Source organism: Gobio gobio (assembly GCF_949357685.1).
Source record: "Gobio gobio genome assembly, chromosome: 7".
NCBI lineage: Eukaryota > Metazoa > Chordata > Actinopteri > Cypriniformes > Gobionidae > Gobio > Gobio gobio.
This window is the reverse complement of record NC_137103.1, coordinates 5131993-5147917: the sequence shown is the minus strand read 5'-3', so window position 1 is coordinate 5147917 and position 15925 is coordinate 5131993. Positions and strand designations below refer to the sequence as shown.

Sequence of the window (15925 nt, the reverse complement as noted above, 5' to 3'; positions counted from 1 at the left end):
GCAGGAGTTTGAATCACCGACCGGTCCAGATATTGAGCATGCCAAATATCTCACTGATCGCGTCTTTGATAATTCACATTGAGTGATTGTCACTCACGTGAATGAGCACTGATTTGCCTATGATTTCGGGTATTTGTCTGCGATTCAAAATCGGGGTTAAAATCGGGCAGTGTGAACTCGGCATTATCTAACACACATATATGAGGTCTTGGAGTCTTTGAATCAGGTGTGTTTGATAGGGGAACAAATTAAAAATTTTAGGCTAGGGGTACTCCAGGATCAGGACTGGGAAATAAAATAAAAAGCCATAAAAATAAAAAATAAAAAGCCATAAACCTTTGCTATAATCATCATCTAAATAATCTTCCATTTCAGTGGGGACAGACAATGGAGTAAAATATAACTGGCAGAATATCAACATTACCTTGTTCTGTTGTATGCTCAGTAGAGTTTTCTCAAGGCAAAGCACCTTAGAGATGTCCAAGCTGTCTTTACAAAGCGACTTCAGACCTGATATTGCATCCTCAGTAAGACGGAGAAGGAAAACCCAGAGAAACTTCACTGTGTCAAGTGTTCGCTTAAATATGTGATCTACAAGAAAAGGAGAGAAAATGGTTAAAGAAAACAATTCAATGCATATATGTGTGTTTATGATCAATATTATTAACTTTTTGTACTAATTTGTGTGAATTTGTATAATCTGAGTAATTAAACCTTTCATTCTCTCCTACCTGCTTATTCAATTAAGTTGTTACCACAACTGAAATAAATGCATGTTGGCATGTTAAAAATTTAAATTTATTGATTGTTAAACCTTTTAAGTTCCAGACATTATTTTGTTGAGTTCTGTGTTAATTGAATTTTTAAAAACTGAAGTTGTACTCTTGATACATTTGGAATTGTGGTGGTTGATTTCTAGTTCCCAGCATGCTTTGCATAGGACTGGATAAGGAGAATACATGTTGAAATGAAGTGTCATTGTATGTATTTTTAGTAAAAGGAAAGACCTGGGCCCGTATTCATAAATAATTTTAATGCAAAGAGTAGCTCCTAGTGACAAAATTCTAAGAAAATTATTTGAAATGTGGGTGTTTACTCTTAAAATGAACAAAAAAAATCCTGGTAAAGAAAAAAGTCATTCAGAATGCATCTTAACCCTTAAAAGAGGTCTTAAGGTCAAATTTGTTAGGAGCACGGACGAGGACTTTTAAGAGGCTTAAGAGTTTCTTTAGCAGCGGAGAAAATGGCAGAAAGACGAAGAGGGAGAAGAAATGTGTTGCAGACAATGGATGTCAGTGACTTAATAAGACGCTATAGATTAGATCGTGCAAGGATCATGTTTGTTGCATTAAACCCAACTTTCAAACCACCAATTAAATAGACATGCCAGCAATCAGTATAATTGGAAAGAGTGGAACAATGTTTATAGTTCTAACCCAATCAAATACCTTATAGAAAATTAACAGCATGGTAAATAATAAAAGGAGTTATATACATATATATATAATGTGTGTGTGAGTGAGAGAGAACGGTAAAATAGGACAATTTGCGCTTGTAATTTCAAAGTGAAGGCTTAGAATAGACACTTAAAAGCGCACCTGTTTTCCCCTTTTTGGACAACCAACCAATCACAGTCTTCAAAAGACTGTGTCATACGTAGCAACTCTTCACTAAGATAAAAGTTTTTGTATTTTCCTTGCTCAGGGTTGCTCTCAGATCGGTCCCGAATAGCTCTCAAGCTAAGACTCCTACGTAAAAGTTTTTAAGCTAAATTAGGAGTTTTCTGAGAGGACTCTTAGAATATTTATGAATACAGGCCCTGGGTGTTATATTAGACCGCAACTTGTATTTCGAAAATCATATTTCATATGTTACAAGAACGGCATTTTTCCACCTTAGAAACATTGCTAAGCTACGTAAAATACTATCTATTTCTGATGCAGAAAAGTTAGTTCATGCATTCATGACCTCGAGACTAGATTACTGTAATGCTTTATTAGCTGGTTGTCCAGCATCATCAATAAACAAGCTACAGTTAGTCCAAAACGCAGCTGCTAGAGTTCTTACTAGGTCAAGAAAATATGATCATATAACACCAATTTTATCATCTCTACACTGGTTACCTATTAAGTTCCGTATCAATTACAAAGTATTGCTACTGACCTATAAAGCCCTAAATGGTTTAGCTCCAGTGTATTTAACGGATCTTCTATCGCCCTACAATCCATCGCGCTCTTTAAGATCACTAAACTCGAGGCTTCTGGTCATTCCTAGGATATCTAAGTCCACTAAAGGAGGGAGGGCATTTTCACATTTAGCTCCTAAACTCTGGAATAGTCTTCCTGATATTGTTCGAGGTTCAGACTCGCTGTCCCAGTTTAAAACTAGATTAAAGACGCATCTCTTTAGCCAAGCATTCACATTATAATTACCTTTTATACTACAGTTAAATCGGATCAAAAGCATTAATATTCTGAACAGCAGCTATGCTAATTATTTCCAATCTGCTTTTCTGTTGTTATCTGGGGACACTAGTCCTGAGGTAACTAGTTCGTCAGCTCCAGTTTGTATCAGCCTCTCATGGAGACTTCAGATGCCCCAACACCTGTGATGAGACGACTCGACGCCTGTGAAGAGACGACTCAACGCCAGCGTTGTTATGGCCTAAATTAATACATGATTGATTAACTTATTCTAACATTTTTCTTTAACATTTTCTTTCTAATATTTTTCAATGTACATTTATGAAATGCACTTTCTGTAAAGCTGCTTTGAAACAATGTGAATTGTGAAAAGCGCAATACAAATAAATTTGAATTGAATTGAATTGAATTGCTCAGAGTTGCTCTCAGATCGGTCCAGAATAGCTCTTAAGCTAAGACTCCTATGTAAAAGTTTTTAAGCTCAATTAGGAGTTTTCTGAGAGGACTCTTAGAATCTTTATGAATACGGGCCCTGTTGTTTAATGCTGTTATGTTTGGCATTTAAAAGTGTTTCTGTTATGATAAAGTTTTTGTGGTTACCATTGTGCTGAAGAGTAGATTCATGAAGGTAAACACTACATTGACTCCGTAAGCAATGACTGTGTTAATGCCAGTAAATATACATGCTCAATAAGTTACATTTAGCATGTGCTATAGCTGTGGATTTTAACTGAAATCGATAAGATACAATTCTACAACTCAAGTAGTTGGAGCGACTTAAACTAATCAGCTTAGAAATGTGTGTTTGGTACAAATTAAGTTCCTTTAACTAAATGTAATTTGTTGGTTGAGCATAATTAAAAAAAATTCAAGTAAAGTTTTAAATATTCTTTGTAAACAAGCCTATAACAAATCCTTTGGTCTTTTAATATAGAAGGATATTAAATTTGTCAGCAGCTTTACCTCTTTCTTCCTCTTCATTTTGACTGGACTCCTCTTGCTGCTCCTCATCAGACTCCTCTTTCTCCATGGCTACAATATAACAATAGCCAATTCCTTAGCATACATGTAATGCCTTTATGGATATTTTCATACATTTATATATAAAAAATATATACATAATGCAGCAACTGTACAGGGCTAGAAATTAAGGATGCGGCATCGCTCCAGCTGGACTATTTAAATTTAAGACTTAAATTAGAAGGCCAGAAATGAACAAAATATCCAAAACATAAATATAGTCTATAGCACCGTTTCCCAACCTTTTTTCAGTCATGGCACCCTTTGACAATTTTCTCCGTTTTGTGGCACCCCCTCGCATACTTTACTAGGGGTGTAACGGTACAGATTGCTCACGGTTCGGTTTGTATCACGGTTTTAGGTTCACGGTTTCGGTACTGTTCAGTATTTGCGATGTTCAGGGAAAAAAGGACTACTGTCAAATAAAAATAAAGAAAATAATAAGAACAAATAATTTAAATACAAGCAGCAGCACAAATAAATACTATTCAGCAAAGATACTAATAAAATAAACTATGCTTTTCCGGTTTTTCAGGTACGTCTAACATTAGTTTTCAGGTACAGAAATTTATCAAATGTAAAATAACATTGCATATTTAACTGTAAAAATAAAGATTAATCCTATTAAACTTACAAAGGCTATTCAATCAAGAGCAGTGAGTGATGTCCTTGTCTTTGTTGTTTGACATTAAACAGACAGCAGTAAAGGCTACTGCCCCTTTAAGACCTAATGCTACTGCCCCTTTAAGACTTAATGTTCGGATATGCGTCGTCTTTCTCGACTGTATAAAGTTTACTTAAGGCATATACAGACTATGTCTGCTAGAATACTCATCAAGATGGACATGTTGACATACTTTTTGTGTGAGTTTGTCCGTTCAAGAGCAAGGCTTGAAAGAGAACTCAATCTTTGCGCGCTGTGAGACGTGTGCGCGCTTTCGGATGAGTGCACAGAGACAAATTTTCTCATAGCGCACGTGACTTCTCATTCGCATATTCTGGCACTACACCTGGGTGATGACGGCAAAAATGACTGCTCATATTCGAACATACGGCAGCACTTGCATGCATTGAACAAGGTTTACAAAGAGAGATTTATTTGAAAATTTTGAAAAATATATATATATATATATATATATATATATATATATTTGAAGGACTTTTACACGGCACCCCTGCTCTCGTCAGACGGCACCCCGGTTGGGAAACACTGGTCTATAGTATCTATAGTGGCAAAGAATTCCTGGATGGGCAAAGATTCACCTAAACTGGCAATGGCATTTATCAAATGTATAATTTATTTATATATCATTCTATATATAGAGCAAAACAGTTGTTTTCAATCCAGGTCCTGGGGACCCACCGCTCTCACACTTAGGATGTGTTTACATGACAACAATGCAATTTACACAATTATAATTGTGTTTACACATACAGACAATGCAGCAGCTTCATTTAGCCAAGACTGCAAAACCAACTCCTTGTTTCAAGTATGTTAGAACTATCATGTCTACAGCTAATGATTGCTTTATAAATTGCTTTATAGACATCTCAGAAATACTTTATTTTGCAACAGAAACTATAGACCAGGGGTGTCCAATCCTGAATTTAGCTCCAACCCCAGTTACACACACTTGAACCAGCTAATAAAGGTCTTGCTAGGCATACCAGAAACTTTCAAGCAGGAGTGTTGAGGCAAGTTGGAGCTAAACACTGCAGGAGAGTGGCCCTCCAGGACCGAGTTTGGACACCCCTGCTATAGACTCTCTTTTTCTAGCACTTTAGACACGGTTGCTCCCATTGTGCTTAAAGAAGATTAAGGAAAACAGTCTTACGCCATTAGTATAAGAAGCACACTCATTTTCCAACAGCACAGCAGCAATGACTATATGAATGTCTTCACTTACAAGATTGATACTATCAGAGAGAAAAGTATAACCTTGCAACCGTTTGCTACAGTATTGGATCAGACAGTGCACTATAAACCCAACGAGGAACAATTCCAGTAATTATTTTCTACTGTAAGAGATGCTTCCAGAAGTCAAACGAGCAGATGGTTACACAGAATATTTACGTCACAGAGTAAACCTTAAGATATTTATGGAAATTAAATAATAATGAACTGATAAATACACACAAGCTTGGTATTTCATGCAAACATAGTTCAGAAACTGTACCCTCTTGTCTGTACAACTGTCTTTTGGCTTCACTTTGCTCTTCTTGCTCTTGAAGTTCATGTGCTCTCAGGGCTGCCTTGGAGCCTGACGTCCAAGCCTCATATGCCAACTGTTGGTGAAAATAAACATAATGGATTCAAGACCACCCCATCACTACAAAAAATATCAGTTTGGTTTGGAATTTGACAATTGCAATATGTTTGAAGAACCTGCGATGTATGAAGTCTCCTTAGTAGGGTTGGGTATCGTTTGGTTTTTTTCGATTCCGGTGCCAAACCGATACTTTTAAAACGGTTCCGGTGCCTAAACGGTGCCTGAACTGATACTTTTTTTTTATTTATTAAAAGGCCACCAAACGAGGTGGATGACATTAAATGGCTTTTTATTTATTTATTTATTTATTATTTAATTTGAACCATTTATTAAAAGTTTAATGTATACTTAAATGTATGAATATAAATAAATACAAAACACAATTTACTTATTTACAAATTATAATTGACATATTTACAAATTCACAGTAAAACCTAAGCCACCCAACTACAACAAGCCTAATATAACTCTAAACAGTTCCAGTAATAACAGCAGTCGTCTGTATTCTTGCTCTGCTACAAACCAGCTTCGAGCTTCAGCTTTATTTTGAAATATGATCATATTCTCTGGCTAAATATTTTAGAACACATCGCCTTAATGTTTCCATGGTGACGCGTCATGTTTCTCACATGACACACAGCAGCCGCAATAGCGCTGACAGCTCAGCTGTATCGGGTTTATTTCGTTTTTTCTTTTTATTCAAAATATTCACAAACTTCTTAACTGTGTCACGAACTATCTGATGTTCAAATGTGTGAGTGAATGTGTGTTAGTTGATCTATAAAGCGCAATGGGCGGCGCCATGTTAGTTTGCGCCTCAGAATCGGATCTGTCGGATTTTCAACACTTGAGTTCATTCTCGTCTCACGAAATACATGAAAGTAAGTGACCAGTGAACTGGAAGAAGAATAGAGTAAACTATATAGTTACTATATAATGTGCATTTATCTGATGTGAATAAAACACGTAACGTTAGTCAAATTATAATCGTCTGAAAGGATTGTCATTGCCGCTTTCATAGACATCAGTGTGTGTTTTTTGCTAGTAATTATGAACATTTAAATGTCTGAAACCTGAAATAAACATGATGCCGTTGAAAACACTGAATAGTTGTCATGAGTTGTGATGTGACCAGCGCTGAGCGTGTCTCTGGCTCAGCCAAAGCGCGAAAGCACGTTTGAATTTTGGCACCGAAATGAGGAACCGAAATCTGCATTCTGATTCGGTCCGGTACATACCGGTTATATAAGCCATATTGGAACCGGATTTCGGTACCCAACCCTACTCCTTAGGCATCTTACATAAATGCAAATGTTAACATACAAATGAATACATGCATGCATTTTTCCCATTATGTTTGAACTCTGTGAGTTCACATAATTGCCAAAAGGTAATCTGGTGGAGTTTGGGAAGTTAGAAATGCACTAGTAAAACTTTAAAAACACTGACCTAACTTTGTGCTTTAAATTATGCAAAAGAGTTTGACATAGGGGGAAAGAGGGGTGGGCCACCTCTGATGCCAGCAGCCAATCACAGCAGGGGAATAGGAAAGGACCAAATTACAATCTTCTCCTATTTGGAAAGGCATAAATGTACCCTTTCAACAGACACCCCTAGCTCTGAGTCTTTTGAGATTAACAGATACAAAGTTCTGGTCTCCGTTCTGTCAGGAGAGACAGTAACAGATACAACCAAGTTCTGAAGGAAGAGACAGCAACAGATTCCATGATCTGGGTCTACAGCTTGTGAGGCAACAACAAATGTGTCTGCATTAACAGACACAATACATCCAGAGTTTTCATAAAGCGAGACAATAACAGATGCCATGACCATAGCCATAGCCTCAGACGACAAACTCCCTACAATTTATATCATTTGAATTTATTTATCAATTTTCCTGGATTGTCTTTACTCTCGAGGTGAGACTCCTTGGTTGATGCCCCATAATTAACGAATGACACTTACCTTAAAACACAAAACATATTTTGGTGCCAAGTGCGAGAATCCCAACAATGTTGTTACATTTATTCACTGCAAAATATATATTGTGGCGAGGAACTGTCTAAAGAAACCGACAAAGAGAAAGAGAGATTTTATTTTATGTTTATGTAGGTGCGCTGTGCACACATTCCGATTTTTCCGGGCACTGCGTTTATGTCACGTACACTACTGAAGAGTTGCTTGATCGGCTGGGTGCAGCTCGATTTTATTTGATGCTGGATTTAACAATGGGATATAGGCAGATCCCCTTAACGCCTTTATCTAATGAAAAAAACAGCCTTTACGAAGCCGTTTGGATTACACCAATTTGTTACGCTTCCTTTCAGGTTGTTCGGGGATAATCAGGCGGTGGGGGTATGTGGCATGGGGGGCATGGTTTAGCGAGGTCTGTGACCGGAGAGAGAGCCGGAGGACGACAGTCACATATTTTCATTGGCAAAACAGACAATATTGTGTCTAAAACAACACAATATTCACTTACATATTTATTTTATTAAACTGTTGTATAAGATCAGAACTTGTGATATCGCACTCGTGATTCGTGAGATATTGCTTATACTGGATATCATGATGTAAATGTGAGGGCATTTTCAAAGTTTAGTTCGAAACAGTGCACGGTTCACATTAATAATTGGTAATGTGAAAGCTGTCGTGCAGACCCGGGTGAGCTGAGCTCAGGGGTACTGAATTCGAGACTGCCTGAAGGAGGTGGTCTGAGTTCGGTTGCGAAACTTGCGCTCAAACTGTGCCACAATTCATGTGAATGTGAAAGCAACATGGACTCGGGTGTGCAAGAAAAGTAACATACACATGCGTTTTATCAGATGACGATGTATTAGTTCAATAAAACACATGTAAGGGATGATTTGTGTTGATCAGTGTTGATGATTTACCTTGGATATGAGCGAGAGTGAGCCTGCAGTTTATTCGCGCATAGCACTGACTGGAACAGTCGCGCTCTGACATGGACCACAACAAACGTGCCCCATATCTAAAATTTTATGAACATTATAACTGCATTCTATAGGGTTCATCACACTGTGAGTTGTTTCCCTGCATCATATTCTTCATCAATCAACTGTATATAATGTAAGATGAAGATGTCTAAATAAGTCTGAGGCGGGGCAAAATGCATTAATAATTTTAATTTTTTTACTGTGACTAATTAATCTAATTAACATGTTAACTCGACAGCCCTAATATATATATATATATATATTGTGACATACGTCCCGAGCCTCTATCAGCGTCGCCCTGGAAACGCGGGCTGAGCGGTCACAGCTGCGGGTCATCAACCACCCTCTATATGAGACTCAGAGACAAGCAGAGAGGTGAGAGATGTCTCCAGAAGACTCGGCTAACCTTACTTCTGCTATTCCCCACAGACAGCAGCGTGTGACCGCCAGCCCACTCACGGGAGAAGAGCACGGATCCACACTGCACCGCACCACTGGGAGAACGAAGGACGAGACGCCGAGCACCGAGCACCCACCGACTTCACGCCGAAACGGCCCACCTTCACTCTGACACTTAATAAAATCCACCCTTCAAGGAACTCACCTGCCACCTCGTGTCACAATATACATATATATATATATATATATATATATATATATATATATATATATATATATATATATATATATATATATATATATATATATATATATATATATATAATTTGTGTTCTGCATTTGTGAATAGTATTCTGTGAATGCATACTTTTTTCTCTCTCTCTATACCTGAAAAGCACTTTTCTTCTTAGGTAAGATGTTGTCCTGTGTCCTGTCCTTCACCTCCTCTTCCTCTTCCTCACTGTCAGTTTCAAAGAGATCATAGCCACAGTCCCCATCTGACATTTAAGCAGACACACACACACCATCAGTAAGCTCTTCACATTAAAGAGATCACACTGTCACATTTCCTTTCATTTCACAATTTTATTCTGAAGTTTGGTGATATTGTGATATAGTCTGGCAGATGAAATAAGCTCCAATGAGAAGACGACTTATGGTTCATTCCAACATGTGGATTTCATCACAACTAAATAATATTAAAATATCTATTCAAAGTGGCCAACCATTTCGCTTTGGAAAATGTGAGGATTCGGGATGAACAGCAGATGATGCAACTTCCTCATGAGGAGCATTCGTCTGCTTTGACTTGATTTTCTCCATTCTGTGGGACAGTAATGGAATCAGCTTTACACTTATATTTAAGTATTTCATTAATCATTAACAAATAAATATATAATAAAATAGAGTCTCCATACTGTTTCTTCAGTGTCTCCACAGATTTGATCTCCAACTCTAATCTTGCTGCCACCAGTTTCTTCACTTTGGCTTCAAACAACTCTGCACCTCTTAAAATAAAGAAATATCAGAATAAGATGTTGTTATGTATGATTGCTTTGGTACTGCTTTTTGACATTTTTGCAATAAATTGTGATAATCTCCAAATGTACATTTTACATTTCTATAGCTGTTAATATGTATGTTAATAACGGCTACATGTTAGATGTTGTAAATACGTCCATGTTGTACGTGCCTTTCTCACCTTGAAGCAAGGAGCTTAGAAGTCTGAAGGTCAGACACGACATAGAGGAAGTAGTAGCTCAGGAAGACTCTCCTCTGAGCCAACAGCACAGTGAAACAGATCGCATCCCAGACGATTCCAGCTTCACCCTCCGGCAATTCACATTTTTTGTCAGGCTTGGCTATACAAACACACATGTTCATGATATAACACAAATCGATTGAGTCTGTTAATGAACCTATGTAATGGCCCTGGTCAACTGCTTTCCATTATGCTAAGTTTAAGATTTTAGAACTGATCTAATTCTAATCTCTGCTGCAGAATCACTTCTCTGGTCAAATGCCAACTTATTGGTTAAAAAATTAATTGCCAGATTTACTAACAGCTTGTGCCAGTGCAAAACCATTAAAAAGGCGTGTTATTTTTGCGGCTGAACTTATTGCATATGCATTTGTTGGAGTTTCCCTTTCCGGCGCAAAATTGATGGGAGGAAACGCATGGTGATTTATTAAGGTTTGCGATAGTCAATTTACTGGTGGCGCCATTATTTATCTCCCAAAAATAGCACGTCTTAAACCAGGCGCTAACTGGTAGATTGTGTTGGTCATTATGGAAAGCTTCTGTGTTCACTAATTTGCCCTGTTTAGTAAATCTGGCCCTAAATCACCAGCATTAATTTGCAGGATATTTGATGTAGAGTTGCACTTTCTGAAAATGTCTTTTTAATTGATATACTATGCTATATACACAACTAGGGAAGAGAGCCCTTATTGATTTACCTTAAAATAAACAAATACATCTGAGAAGCATATATTGTAATAAAAAGCTGTATTGAATTCATTTCTGCTTGTCTGTGAAAGTTGTTAGAACTATTAAGCGCTAGCTTAATGAGTCAATGGCAGTTTTTCCAGACAATATGACTCCAGTAACTAATGTTCGTTTTGGGAGCTAACACCAAACAAGTAAACTGGCATCTGTGTTTCTCATTAACAGTCGTGAAATGCCAAAACATTTATATGGTTCTGTCATCCATCATGGTTCCTGTATTTATTATACATATGCAGTGAATTACTGATGAAGAATCATTGAATTATTGAAATGTATGCACACCTGAGGTGGTAATGTGGCCACAATGCGAAGTAGAATTGCCATTACACCTCAGGTGTGCATTAATAAATGCAGTTGTCACTCCCAAAACTGTGCAGGGTGTACATAGCCTACGAAAGATTTGAAAATATAAATGAAGTATGACATTTCCAGAATCCTATTCCATTAGGTTACTTACGTAAACTGTAGCCTTTGATGGTGCAGAACATGCTAAAAGCTTGAATGAGCCAACAGCCGTGCTTCTGTAGACTCTCCAGATAAGCACAAGAGCCAAGCTGATCACACACACAATCACAATAAGTATTCTTTAGAGGAATACTGTGCTATTTACATGCAGCGTCCTGGAAGTATTGTTAGAACACATGGGATTTGTTTTCATTGTTGTGCGGTTGATACTCTGTTATATATTTCAACACGACTAGATTCAATCTTTAAAATATCCAAATTAACAGACTGGATTGAGGTATTACTTATTGGACCAAAAACCTGTACACAGAATCTCTTAGAATAAAATTGTACTGTAACTTCATCCTCTACAGTTAAAGACCTACTGTAGGTGTTAAATTAGACAGCAACTGGTCTTTCAAAAATCATATCTCATGTGTTACAAAAACAGCCTTCATCCACCTTAGAAACATCGCTAAGCTACAGAACATGCTATCTGTTTCTGATGCAGAAGAGTTAGTTCATGCATTCATGACCTCTAGTCTGGATTACTGTAATGCATTACTAGCTGGTTGTTGCATCCTCATAAACAAACTACAATTAGTCCAAAATGCAGCTGCTAGAGTTATATATCAATTGAAAAGTATTGCCTCCTATAAGGCTCTAAATTGTTTAGCTCCATTAACTTTTCTGTTTCTAAAGGTGGGTAGACTTTTCATATCCACTGTAGTGTTATGTATTTTGTAATTAATAAACCTGTATACATCTGTACATGAGATTTAATAAACCTTTTGTACTCAAAAAATTACTTTTCTGAATCCTTTGTGTTATCTTTGACCTTGTAGAAATTGCTTTTAAACTGTAGTAATGATGGTATTCCCTGGGTGAAATTCCAAGAGTGGAAAAGTAGTTATATTTTTCGACCTCCCTTGGTCACAGTATCATACCAGAGAAATGTGCTTACTGAGAGCATGTTCTTGAGGCTGATGACCACACAGGTGTATGCTATGAGACCGTCCCACAGTCTGAGCACATACTGCACTGGCTGCAGCAGTAATGTGCCTCCAAACAGCATGAAGTAGAAACAGGCCACCAGGTAACCCAGACAGAAGATGTTAATTCTTGTGGTTCCAGTGATAAAGATGAGACATAACACCATCCAGAAAAAATAACTGAACACAAATATCTTCACCATGTCCAGAAACGACCTGAAGGCACACACAAAAGCAATACATATCACAACATTCTACATATCAGCATTACATGATGCAATAAATAACACTCTGAACCTTTTTGTTACGTTACATGTTGAAGATTCTAGGCTAAGCTACAAAAGGACAAATGAAACTCACATATTCTAAGTATCCATTCAGTCAGTGTGAGACTCAGCATGCCTTACTTTTTTGACAATGTCCTTTAATATCTGTCTTTTTTACAATGGTGGCTTTTGACTTCTGAGTAAAATAAGGTATGTGGTTAGCATTACTTGAAGAGACAAAAATATTTTGTTCTACATCATAAACTGCACACAGTCATATACAATTGTGAATTGATAAATATGGACTGCAGCTACCACAAGGATGTGAGTTTGAATGACAAATGGATTTCTGTAAAAACATTACTGCTCCAATTATGGCAATGAAGGTGGGATTCCTGCACATAATTTCTTGTAAAATTATGGATTAAATGCATATGATCAGAGAATGTTTGATCACTTAAGCTCCTCACACTTGCATCATTAAGTGCAAAATAGACATGGGTGATCATTTAACCCACTGGGGTCGGCGGCCGAGGGAGTTATGGTAGTGTTATGATGCAACAACAAAAAAAAGAGTTAAAATAGTTTTGAATTAATGTTGCATTCCATCTGTCCTCCGAAGTGGGAAATTCCTAGTTCCCAGTAGGAACTTTTAACTGGAATGCCCTCTCAAGTCAGAGATGCGACGTGGAAACTCAATATTGTTAACTAACGAAATAACTAAATAACTAAATCTAATATTGCTGATCAGTGCATCAACTGTAGTGAAACATAGTAATGTATTATTTACAAGCACTTCTGTTTATATGTGTCTTAATAAACTAACTCTGTAGTGCACACAGTATAATACAACCTCTATTTGCGGGCATGATACTTCAGCATTGTCTGAGAAAAATGCAGTTTTCGGTGTGTTTGTATTTCGAAAGAGCAAGCACAACAAAAGTTTGCCTGGACACGTCCATATTAGTTTTCCAACTGTGTACTGGAACGTGGTCAACTCGGGGGGCCTCAAAAAACCAACAAATACCACATCAGAAAACCAACACATACCGGCAATGAAGGAAGTTGTTGACAGGAGTGTACTGGTTTAGGGTTTGAGGATCCAGAGTTCGGCTGATCTCCACATTCTCTCCTGCCAGGAGTCTCACGCAAGCCTGATTTTCATCCTCAAAGACCTGCCACTGCAGAGACGCTACCAACAACAGCAAGCAGTCATCTGATCGAAAAGGAAATAGAAAATGAAAGATATGCATGCTTTTCTCATGGATGAAATGCTAATTCAATGTGGTGTGATGGAGTAAGTCACAGAGGATGAAGGTGGCGTTGGGACTCATGGCGTAGTCTGGTAGATACAGCCACTTTATCAGATTAGAGCTCAAAGCCGGAGATGACTTCCTCCAGGGATAATCTAGCAGGGAGTGGAGGTGTTTCATTAGGACACATGCTTTTTGGATATTGTGCTTTATAAAAATGTACTTTTGAATCTAGAATGACCCTGGCCTTATTATTGTACTTCCTCAAGCTCTGATCTTACCTAACACACTTGATTTGACTCACTTTTTTGATACACTGTTTTATTATCCAATCCAATTTTGTCTTTTTCTACATTGCACTTCTGCTCCAGTTTAACCCAGTCACTGGAGTTGCACAAGCTCAGATAAAGTGGGGAATGTTGTGTCAAGAAGGACATCAGGTTAAAACGTGTGCCAAATGAAATATGTGGATCATAAACCAGATTTCCATACCAGAGCAGACGAGGCACAGTTTGCCAATGACCGTCACCAGAACTTTTGACCAGCAAGTTAACAAGAACTGATGACCGCCACCAGAACAGTTGACCAGCACCAACTATACTACTGTTGGGCAAAGGAGAAGAAGGGGAGGAGGAAGGCGTGTCCAGAGACAGCAGGAAAAAGGAGGGATAAAAGTGTAGAGGGGAGAGTTAGAACGTTAAATGTTGTCACTATGACTGGTAAAGAAAGAGAGCTGGCTGATGAGAAGACATACTGTATATACAAGAGACAAGATGGTGGAAGGGGAGTAAGGACTAATCCTAAAGCACTAAAGCAAAATAATGTCACTGCCAAAACTTTTGACCTGAGCTGTATGTCCTATGCAGGAGATGCAACATGTAAGAGATCAGATTCTTTAAGGTAGTGGCAGGAGATTGTGTAGTTAGACACCATCAGATGGTGGTTTATAGAATGACTCTGGAGGTGAAGAGAAGGAAGAAAATGAGGGCTGAACCAAGGATCAAATGGTGGAAGCTGAAGGAGGAAGACTCCTGTGTGAAATCCTGAGAGGTGAGGAAGTACAGTTAAGCATAAGGAAGAAGAGGTTGGCAAAAAAAGGCATTGTATAGTTAGATAGATGAGAAGGTATGCATGCAGCTCAAGGTGAAGAGATATGTAGCGAAGGCTAAGGGAAATGTATATGCCAAGCTGAATGAAGTTAGACACTAAAGAAGTAGAAAAGGACTTGTACCGATTGGCCAGACAGACCTAGCTTGGAAGGATGTTTTGCCGGTTAGGTTGACAAAGGATGCAGTTGAGCATGTCCATCAAGTGAGGAGATTGTGTTGAGAAGGTGGATGGATATTGAGGAGCTAATGAATGTAGAAAATTACAAAGAAAGCAGGTGGGATGATGTGGAGATGGTGAATCGAAAAGTGCAGGGGATTAGTAAGGATGAGGTGAAGGCAGTGGAAAGGTGTTTGGTCCAGATGGCATACCAGTGGAGGCATGGAGATGTTTAGGAAAGATGGCAGTGGAGTTTTTAAAATATTGGAAAGTGAGAGGATGCCTGAAGAGCGGAGAAGACGTATACAGGGGCATGAAGTTTATCAGCCACATCATGAAGTTTTGGGAAAGAGTAGTGGAAGCTAGACTGAGAGAAGAGGTTATGATCTGTGAGCAGCAATGGGTTTATACCAGGAAAAAGTATGCAAAATATGCTTTGAGAGTGTTGATGGAAAAGTAAAGAGAAGGCCAGATAGAGGTACATTGCTTGTTTCTGCATCTAGAGAAAGTGCCAAGAAAAGAACTGTGAATGAGGAATTCAGGAGTGTAAGAGTGGTGCAGGATATGTATGAGGGAAGTGTTACAGCAGTGAGATATGCAGTAGGAATGATGAATTGCAAATAATTG

General features: G+C 38.0%; 1 protein-coding gene across 1 annotated transcript in view; it reads right to left on the bottom strand.

Annotated features, from left to right (window-relative positions):
- Positions 1-15925, bottom strand: part of LOC307129777 (piezo-type mechanosensitive ion channel component 2) — a gene marked incomplete at both ends in the record, with an annotated part of 104100 nt that overhangs the window by 26795 nt on the left and 61380 nt on the right. The window contains 11 exon segments of the mRNA XM_079822488.1: positions 425-591; positions 3387-3455; positions 5621-5729; positions 9457-9566; positions 9795-9892; positions 9987-10076; positions 10271-10430; positions 11535-11631; positions 12486-12729; positions 13830-13995; positions 14086-14187. Of these exon segments, the coding sequence (XP_079678614.1) occupies positions 425-591; positions 3387-3455; positions 5621-5729; positions 9457-9566; positions 9795-9892; positions 9987-10076; positions 10271-10430; positions 11535-11631; positions 12486-12729; positions 13830-13995; positions 14086-14187 (1412 nt within the window).